Below are 10,358 nucleotides of genomic sequence, written 5' to 3' on the forward strand. Positions count from 1 at the left end.
ATTTAGAAATGCTTCTTTAAATACTGCATTTATAGTTTCAGTAGTTATTCGTCCATTTCATTATAAATCAAATTTTTTAATCCCTTTCTAGTTGTCAATCGGGAAAGAGCAACATATATAAAGGCATCTGAGAAAGTATGTTGTGGTGCTATTTTCTAATAAAGTAACATACGTGTGGTGCTATTACTAAGGACGATTATATTCTAATATATAATCAATATTCAACTAAAACCCTAAGGAAAGAATGCTTGTTGTTACAGACAGCTGAATAACTTTGGAGAGATACCTAACGAAGGCCAAAGCACACGAGGCTAATATTCTTTCCAAACTAACAGCCAAATATGCTTCTAAAAAGGAAGAAAGCACAAATACCACCCATGTATTTGTTTTCTTTTTCATACCCGGGGAGCTTTTCATGAGTAACATTATCTTAAAAGGGTTTGATTAGGTGAGAATATACATGCTTCGTTTTCTTAGCTTAATATAAAAAATGAATAATAGTTTTTTCTCCAAGGCAATAATGAGATAAAAGTGTGTATGTGATAGTTCCTCTTATATTTTCTTACAATTTGTCTCCCAATATCTTTAACAATGTTGTTTTTTCACTGCCAGAAGGCCCCATTAAGGCAAGAATTTCACCCTTCCTACTATATCCTTGAGTATATGCTTGTAATTGTCATGCTCAAACTGGGAAGCTACCTTTGATACAACTGCCTTGACAAGATTGTTGAAGGAAGCTTGGCTAATCTTCACCTTATACTCAACATCCGTGAACTGCATTCAAAGACCACTTAAATGGCAGAAGCCAAAACTCTGAAACATATACCAACAATTTGATTCTTTGAAACATTTATGAGAAATAATATTGGGAGGGGTTGATCTTTATCAACAATTGTTCCATCCATAATACGAACTTGAAGCCTTTACCTGCAACTCAATTTTGATTAACCTTATGCATTTCCTTTTTATATGTTTTAAATTCATACAGTATACTCGTAAGTACTTGTGAGCAACAAAACATTCTTCTTCGTTGCATTTCCTACGAAAAATTTGTTTTCCATTTTTTCAACCTTCTTAGTACACTTGTTGCATGCCAAGCAAGGACAGAGCTAGAGTGCCGGGAATGGGTTCGGCCGAACCTAGTAGATTTGGTTCAAACCTTGTATTTGTCTAAAAATAAATCTGTTAAATATGTATAAGTTATTAACTTAGAACTCAGTAACTTAAAAAAATTAGAATCTCGAACCCATAAGTTTAAAATCTTGGTTCCGCCCTCTGATGCCAAGTATGACCATTCTCGTTGAAGTTCCAAATTCACCATTTCTACAACAATCCAATAGCTACATTCCTATTTAAGAGATCGTAAATTTTGTTAAATGTAAAACAGAAAACATAAGGTAAGTATGAATTAAATACTAAATTTAACTTACTTGCATGCACTGAACTAAATCTCTAATAGTTTTAAACAATACAATTTCTTTGGCTAAATCATTTCTAATAGAATAACTTTGCTGAGAACTTGTCTGAGTAATCCGCTCATAGTTAGATGGATGTTCTGCAACTTATCTGCATAAGTCAAAGAAAGTGAGTTGTAAATTATTTTAATATTTTTTAGTACACTCAAAAAAAAATACCCTTGACAAACCTGAATTTAAACTCAATAGATTGTAGCAGAGTAGAATTTATCCATAGTTTCGAAGCATACCAATAGTTACGCAATGAATTATTACCCGTGTATAAAATGAATTATAAAGTTGAAATTATAAACTTTTCTGAAACTAAATTTGAAATATAGATGTAAAATTGGTAAACCTCCAAAATTTTGAGCTTTCATAAGCTGCAAAACAACAATCAAAGGTTCATATGTAGATCCATTCAAGTGAGGTTGAATTTGATCTACAAGTTTACCCTAGAAAGTTGCCGAAATCTTGTTCCTCCTATATATTTATGGTAATTATTCATCTACAAAAATATAAATTGTTATATTATAAAAGTATAGTTTCTATTTGTGAATAACTTGTCGATCTTCTTCGAGTTCAACATTTATAAAGAAACTTTTGTTATCTCATTGCATGTAGGTCTGAACAACTTGATATGTCACAACCTAACCAACAACATCAACAAATTAATATAAAAGTTAGTTACATAGTTTTACCAAGCCTAGCATTAGAATAACATGAAAGAGAAGATTTTGTAACGATCCAATCGGTCGTTTTGAGTACCCCGTTTCTCTCATTTACTGCTCAAGTTATGCTTTATAATTGTTTCATGACTTACCGGGTTAGTTGGTTCGGGTCAGGAAGGATTTCAGAGTGAAATGAGACACTTAGTCTTATAATTGAAAATTTAAGTTGGAAAAGTTGACCAGATATTGATGTATGTGTAAACAATCTCGGACTTGAATTCTGATGATTCTAATAGCTCCGTCTGGTGATTTTGGACTTAGAAGCATGTCCGAAAAATTATTTGAAAGTCCGTAGTGGAATTAGGCATGAAATAGCGAAAGTTAAATTTTTGGAAAGTTTGACCCGGGGGTTGACTTTTTGAATAGGTCTGTTATGTCATTTACGACTTGTGTGCCAAACGGAGGTCAATCGGACGTGATTTGATAGGTTTCGGCGTCGTTTGTAGAATTTAGAAGTTTCAAAGTTCATTAGGCTTGAATTGAGGTATGATTCGTGATTTTAGCATTGTTTGATGTTATTTGAAGGCTCGAATAATTTTGTATGATGTTTTAGGACTTGTTGGTATATTTGGTTGAGGTCTCGGGGGCTCGGGTGAGTATTGAATGGTTAACGGATCGAATTCGAACTTAGAAAAAAATCTGAAAGTTTTTGCCATCTGATGCAATCGCACCTGCAGAAATTTCATCGCAGATGCGCCCAGGCGTGGCGGGGGCTTCGATCGTAGAAGCGGTAGGTGGCCGCAGAAGTGGCCCCGCACCTGCGGGCGTTTGATCGCAGCAGCGCAAGGGTGCTTGGTGAGGCAGCTTCGCATAAGCGGGCAGCTCCTCGTAGAAGCGTGTCCGCAGATGCGGACTATATTCCGTAGAAGCGTGATTAGCCGTAGAAGCGACAGCTTCGCCGCAGAAGCGGGAACCACAAAAGCAGCTTAGTGAGTAGCAAGTGCGAAAGCACTGGGTAGTGTACAAAACAGAAGGGTCCGAGAAATTTTATCATTTTTGACATTTCCAAAAGCGGGTGTGGCTATTTTTGAGCGAGAAATCACGGGAAATCTTGAGGTAAGTCACTTGTGAACATTTATACTCCATAATATTGAATTATAATCAAATAATACGACTAGATTACATGTTTTTGAGGTGTAAATCGGGGATTTAAAAATAAGATTTGAGTATTTGGAAGTCGAGTTGAGGTCGAATTTTGGTAAAATTGGTATGGTTAGACTCGTGGTTGAATGGGCTTTCGGATTTTTTAACTTTTGTCAGGTTTCTAGACGTGGGCCCCATGGGAGATTTTTGAGCTAAATTTTAGATTTTTTTAGAAAATTTGTATTTTCATATGGAATTAATTCCTATAATTTTATTGACTGAATCGAATTATTTGTGGCTAGATTCGAGGAGTTTGGGGGCCGATTCGTGAGGCAAGTGCATTGAAGAATAAAGAATTATACGGTTTGAGGTAAGTAACAGTTTTAAATTTGGTCATGAGGGTATGAAACCCCGGATTATGTGTTATGTGATTGGTTTTGAGGTGACGCACATGCTAGGTGATGGGCGTGTGGGCATGCACCGTAGTAATTGTGACTTGGTCAAATTTCATGGAACTGTGTAGTTGAATAATTTGTTGATATCATTACATTCTCTACGTGTTAGAGAAAATTGAGCTGAAACTCGTATTAAAAATCATGCTTAGATATATGTTGTTATTATTGGTACCCACTAGGGTCATTTCTGTGGTTGAATTATATGTTCAAATTGTAATTTCATACTCAGTCATGTTCATTCATTTCATATCATATCTCAGTCTCTTATGCTATTTATTGATACATCATATTATCATTGTTGGGCTGATTGTTATGACATCTTGAGCCCGAGACTGGAGAGGTTGATGACTGAGTGAGGCCGAAGGCCTAATTGTGAGGATATCTATGGGATCGAGCTGCGCGCCACAACATATTTTATTGTTATATGCCATGATTGGCTTGTTATAGCGCTTGGACTGAAGGAGCCCCTCCGGAGTTTGTACACAATCCCAGTGAGCGTAGGTACCTACTGAGTGCGAGTGCCGAGTGCTGAGTGATTGAGAAAAATGAGTGACTGTGAGGTTAGAGTGAATGGGAGAACTGAGTGACTATTACTCTAAGAGGATGCATTCATTTCATTATTGCTGCATTTCAGTTGTCATATATCAGTGTTTTGGGCATTTCTGAAAGACATTATCTTATGTTTCAGTCGAAGTTGATATGCAATTAATGTGGAATTTCAAATATTGAACTTGAGAGCATGCCTACCCTTTTTGTGTTGAAAATTACTATATTTGGACTTAGTTGTGAAGCTTGTCACTACTTTCAGTTCTTATTTATTATTGTTACTTACTGAGTTGGTTGTACTCATACTATACCCTGCACTTCGTGTGCAGATCCAGGTGATCCCGAATACATTGGGTGTTGATTCTTTAGCACAGTTGATTTTCTGGAGATTCAGAGGTAGAAACCGTATTTCGCAGGCCTTGTCTCTCCTTCCCTATCTCCTTGTTTACTGTATTTGGTCTCAGGCTATTATATGTCATTCTTTCCAGACTTGTAATGTATAGATGCTCATATACTCAGTGACACCGAGTTTTGGGAGTGTGTTTTATATCAAATATTTTTGGGATTTTCCCTTAAACCTAAATTATTATATTTTTTCCGTATTTAAAAGAAATCGTGGGTTATTGATGTTGTCGGCTTGCTTAGTATTGAGATAGGCACCATCACGACGGTTAGGACTTTGGGTCATGACAAGTTGGTATTAGAGCCTAGGTTACATAGGTCTCACGAGTCATGAGTAGGTTTAGTAGAGTCTTGTGGATCGGTATGGAGACGTCTGTACTTATCTTCGAGAGGTTGCCGAACCCTTAGGAAAATTTCCCTTTCTTGTATTTTATCATGTAGAATTGATTCAGCTTAAAATATAACTCTTTGAATTCCTTTCACGCATTCGTGTGCGCATGTGAGCGCTCAGTATCAGTTGTGCATCACCGGCTTGTGATTCCATGAACGAGATTCGAGATGAGTATTCTGTATTTTAGTGAATGGCCAGTCTGGAGGACTTGAGGACAAGGTTAGACCACAGCTTAAGCTCAGTAGTTTCGGATGTGAGAACTGGTGCATTTGGATTTATGCGTCGGTAGTATCCCTATGAGTAGAATTTGTGGCTCAATGGGTGGTTGAACGACTATATGATGAGTATGATGTGAATGCGAGATGTGTCAGGTGGGTTGTATTAGACGAATAAAGTTTACTTGTGACTCAAGAGTCTGTTATTGGGTACTTGATTCCTATTTTGATGTGACGTATAGTCTTGAGTTGTGACTGCGTTGAGGGATCTGTCATGTTGTTTAATTGTGGAGCGAAGTAAATTTTCATGTCGTGTTGATGAGTTCAAACTCAGAAATAATAAGTGATTCCGTGGTAATTGTGGATGTGAAAGGGTATAGCAATATGCCAATTTGAGGCTAAGCAGGTGGGTTATCTCCTGCGGAGTAATCTACGTAGGTGTGTTCCTTATAATATTGAGTGGAAAGTTTCTTTTCTACCAGCAGGGCGTATGTGTTGAGATTTGAATTTGAATCTTGTTGAGAAAGTTGACTTGACTGTCACGAGAATAAATACGAACTTAGAGGATGATTGAGGTATTTTATGATGGGTGTTGCATAAGTTGAGAAAAAAATTCGTTGAATTGACTGCAGTATTATGGCAGTAATAGAGTATGGGTATTGTGATTTATCGAGTGTTTTGTTCTATGGCTTTGAGCCAAGTGGGGGAGTCTGCTATTGACAATTCAATTTCATGGATATATGTTAAATTTTAGTTTTGGTCTGAGGCATACTTGTGAGTTAGTTATGACTTGTAGAGGTGGAGATCGAGGATGACTCGGGTAAGGAAATTCCTGAATACGGGTTACATTGCACTTTATGAAAATTATGGAATGATTAAGTTGTTATGTTGAAGGACGTAGTGCGTACGAAATATGAATTTGATTAGTCGTGTTAAGGCAGGGTTACTTCTTTGAGTGTTGATTGTGCTAAAGGAGAACATGTCTTTCGGCCCGTTTGGGGCGGAGCAAATTAGATTTGAGCAGAGTGGATGACTTTCGAGAGGGTTCTAATGAATTCAAAATGTATATGTGGCAATTGAAAAAAAAAATCAAATTTGTATATCACTAGAATCAGTTACTTACATTGGATGGTATCGAGGCGTGCAGTAATTCTGTTTGATTATGGATTCTACATTTCAGTATAAGAAATGAAAGAGGAATAATTTTAAATTCACATAAGGTCCTTAAGAGTGGGTGTCTCGATTGTGGTATTTATGCAGGTGCTTAAGAAGAATACAGTGGCTTATGGACCTTAGGGAGGTGTGGTTTTATGTTAGGATGTCTTGTAGTGAGCTTTGGATAAGGATCGTGGTGTTCTGACAAGGAGAAGTGTCAACTTGAGGGTAATTCAGAAGAAACTCAAAGAAAATAAAAAATAATACAACTGGGTAGTAGGCTAAACTAGTATGGTAATGGTATGTTCGGTTCTTTTGTGTTAATTATGATGTGGTGAGACTTTACAAATGTTTCAGTGGCAATATTCTTGGGTTTGGTGACCCGTGTGGCTTGGTCGAGTTAGAGAAATTCAGTTTTGATAGCCTGGTTATGTGCAAATGGATTTGAAAGTGTTCTTAATGGTTCTACCATGGTTTGAACCAAATATTTTCTATCGGTGTGGGAGACATGTTGTGTATTGTGATTTTCTCATGGATGAGAGAAAATGGAAGGCTTCTAACTGACCTGGCATGTAATATGCTGGTGACTTAGAGTTGATAATGAGATTCTCGTGCTTGTCACATGATGGCATGATAGATATGGTGTGTTGTGCGGGATTAAGACTCATATGTACAAGGTGGCAGTTCATTTTGAAAAGGAAGACCACGAATTATGGACAGAATGATCGATTTCAGATGTTAGACGAATATTATAACTGCTCGGTAATCCCTGAGAAGGGTGTTCATTTCAAAAAGGGCATTGTGTTTTGACTTTCGTATGTTCATTGGTATTGCGATACTCACCTGGTTAATAGACTGCTGATATTCCAATTATTGTTATGTGGAACGGAAGGAAATGTGGAAGCATTCCTCATGGGATGATCATGCGTGAAAGATGTGTTAGTCATTCGAGTGCTGGAGTTGAGACCAGTCATGGTGATTCCTGTGTTCTATGAATATGGAGACTGGGGGTTCTCAGAAGCATGTTGTTTCATGGTTGCGACATGTTTGTGGTGAGTATTTTATTTAAACTCAGTGGAGTCACTAGTTGCGTTAATTATTTATGATGACTACGCGCTACAAGTGCGTATATATATGTGTGAGGTTTGAGTCCATGTGCGGACATCGGGGAAAGTATTCAGACTCGGGAAAAATGTTTAGGCTATGATATGCCTAGAGTTGACGGCTAAGCGTAAAGTTATGACGTTTCTATTATTCGTACCTTTGTTGAGAACTATCTGGGTTATACTTGAGGTTACAAAGAAACTAATTCCCTGAATAAACTGGGTAGTTACTATTTCTGCGTTAACTACCGATTTGAGTTGTGATTGCGCACTTTGCGCATGCCTACTCTATGGCGTGTTATTTATACCAGTCCAAGAGCATGTGAATTTTATTTCAATTATCATATACATGTGTACTTATTTGATTGCTCTTGTATGATATGCTTGGACTGGAGGTATGTGGCCATGCCGGGCGGATTATGTTATTGGCATGTGAGTTGTCCGTGCGGATCCATATACTGATATTATTGGCACGTGAGTTATCCGTGCAAGTCCAAATATTGATACGATAGCATTTCGGTTGAAGTAGTACTTGTTGAACTTGTGAAACGGTTCTCTTCTTTGAAATATTTTCCATTTTTGGGTACACAGATTGCGCAGTTTGCGGCTTGAATTAGATTGGTGTGGCAGTTTGGGAGGAGAATACTCTTTTTCTGGGGTGGCATCTTCATGTGTATATTCCAAACAGCAGTGGCAGCTCTTATTGGGGGAAAATTCGGAACAACAGGGAATGCAGCAGATTTGCCACTTTGGTTTGCAGCTTTAGTGGTTGTTTGCATCTGTGTATTCGTTGCTAACTTTGCATATTCATGGGGTCCTTTAGGATGGTTGGTTCCGAGTGAGATTTCTCCATTGGAAGTTCGATCTGCAGCACAATGTGTTACTGTCTCCATGAACATGTTTTTCACTTTCGGAGTTGCACAAATTTTCTTGAAGATGCTATGTGGGATGAAGTTTGGTCTATTTATCTTCTTTGCGGTCTTTGTGTTAATAATGACTGTGTTTGTCTACTTGTACGTGCCCGAAACAAAGAATATACCAATTGAAGAGATGTCTCAAGTTTGGAGAGAGCATTGGTACTGGAACAAGTTCGTGGATGATGCAGAACCAAAGCCACAAGGGAATGGATTAAACCCCGCAAAGGAGATAGTCTAAAGTAGGATTGGCACAATGATGAAAATAGTTCATCTGTATAGTTTTAAGTTTTACTGTTTTCTATCTTTATAGTATTTGTTTTCTTTTTTTTAATGTTTTGGAATATTTGATATTTAGCAGATGAATTTATGGTACTGAAATACCTAACTTTATTGGGATGGACAAGAAATAAGCGCAATTACAATTTTTAGCTTTCCTAAATGAAGCCGTGACTGCACAGATGCTCAATTTAGTTTCATCGTTTTATTGGAAAAGAATCGATATATTCAAGATTAAATTTATGCCGAGGGAGGAGAATGCTAACTATATCATATTGTCTCTGTCTATCTGCCATTTCTCCTTCTTTTTATCCAATTACAATTGTGTATTTGTGTTAAACATATTATTTAACTTACATCAAACTACCCACATAAAACGATTATGTATATTACTCGTATTTCTCTTTTTGTTTCTAAATTTTGGTTTCACATTTGGGTACTAATTTATGTGTATCTGTAATTTATCAGCAATATGTTATATCCTAATTATCAGTTCCGGCTCTCTAGGGCAATCGTATACATGCCTCAATCGGAAAGTATGTTGTTATGTTTTTTAGGATCAAGATACAGGAACGTGACATAAATCACTTGAACTATTTTGTTGTCGGACCAAATAACTTAAAATTAAAGGCTACAACACACAACTCGAGGCTGACATTTATGCGGGGATATTTGTCGAGGAAACAAATGATCCTTCATTTCATATGGAGATCTTTAATTTGCGCCATTTTGACAAGCTAAAAAATCAACATAATGTCGTTGAGGCAGAATTATTCAGCAAATCTGTCACAACCCAAAATTCTAACCGTCGTGATGGTGCCTATCTCAATACTAGGCAAGCCGACAACATAAATAACCCACGATTTCTTTTAAATACGGAAAAACATAATAATTTAGGTTTAAGAAAAAATCCCACAAATACTGGATATAAAACACACTCACAAAATCCGGTGTCACTGAGTACATGAGCATCTATACATTACAAGTCTAGAAAGTACTGTCTAAAATAGTCTGAGACCAAATACAGTAAACAAGGAGACAGGGAAGGAGAGACAAGGTCTGCGAAACACGGCAGCTACCTCTGAAACTCCGAAATATTAACTGTGCCAAAGAATCAACACCCACTGTATTCAGGATCACCTGGATCTGCACACGAAGTGCAGGGTGTAGTATGAGTACAACTAACTCAGTAAGTAACAATAATAAATAAGAACTGAAAGTAGTGACAAGCTTCACAACTAAGTCCAAATACAGTAATTTTCAACACAAAAAGGGTAGGCATGCTCTCAAGTTCAATATTTGAAATTCCACAGTAATTTTATATCAACTTCGACTTAAATAGAAGATAATGTCTTTCAAAAATTTCCAAAACAATGATATATGAGAGATGAAATGCAGCAATAATGAAATTAATGCATCCTCTCAGAGTAACAGTCACTGAGTCCTCCCATTCACTCTAACCTCACAGTCACTCTTTCCTCACAGTCACTCATTCCTCTCAATCATTCAGCACTCGACACTCGCACTCAGTAGGTACCTGCGCTCACTGGGGGTGTGTAAGACTCCGGAGGGGCTCTTTCAGCCCAAGCGCTATAATAAGCCAATCATGGCATATTGCGACGCACAGTTC

The 10,358-nt window shown here is 37.2% G+C and overlaps 1 protein-coding gene across 1 annotated transcript; it reads left to right on the forward strand.

Moving 5' to 3' along the window:
- Positions 1–8,204: 8,204 nt before the first annotated feature.
- On the forward strand, positions 8,205–8,690 carry LOC104090755 (sugar transport protein 1-like). The gene has a single exon (XM_009595928.2). The coding sequence runs from the start codon at positions 8,205–8,207 to the stop codon at positions 8,688–8,690; it is 486 nt and encodes a 161-aa protein (XP_009594223.2).
- The last annotated feature ends 1,668 nt before the right edge of the window (positions 8,691–10,358 follow it).

Source organism: Nicotiana tomentosiformis, chromosome 4, assembly GCF_000390325.3.
Source record: "Nicotiana tomentosiformis chromosome 4, ASM39032v3, whole genome shotgun sequence".
NCBI lineage: Eukaryota > Viridiplantae > Streptophyta > Magnoliopsida > Solanales > Solanaceae > Nicotiana > Nicotiana tomentosiformis.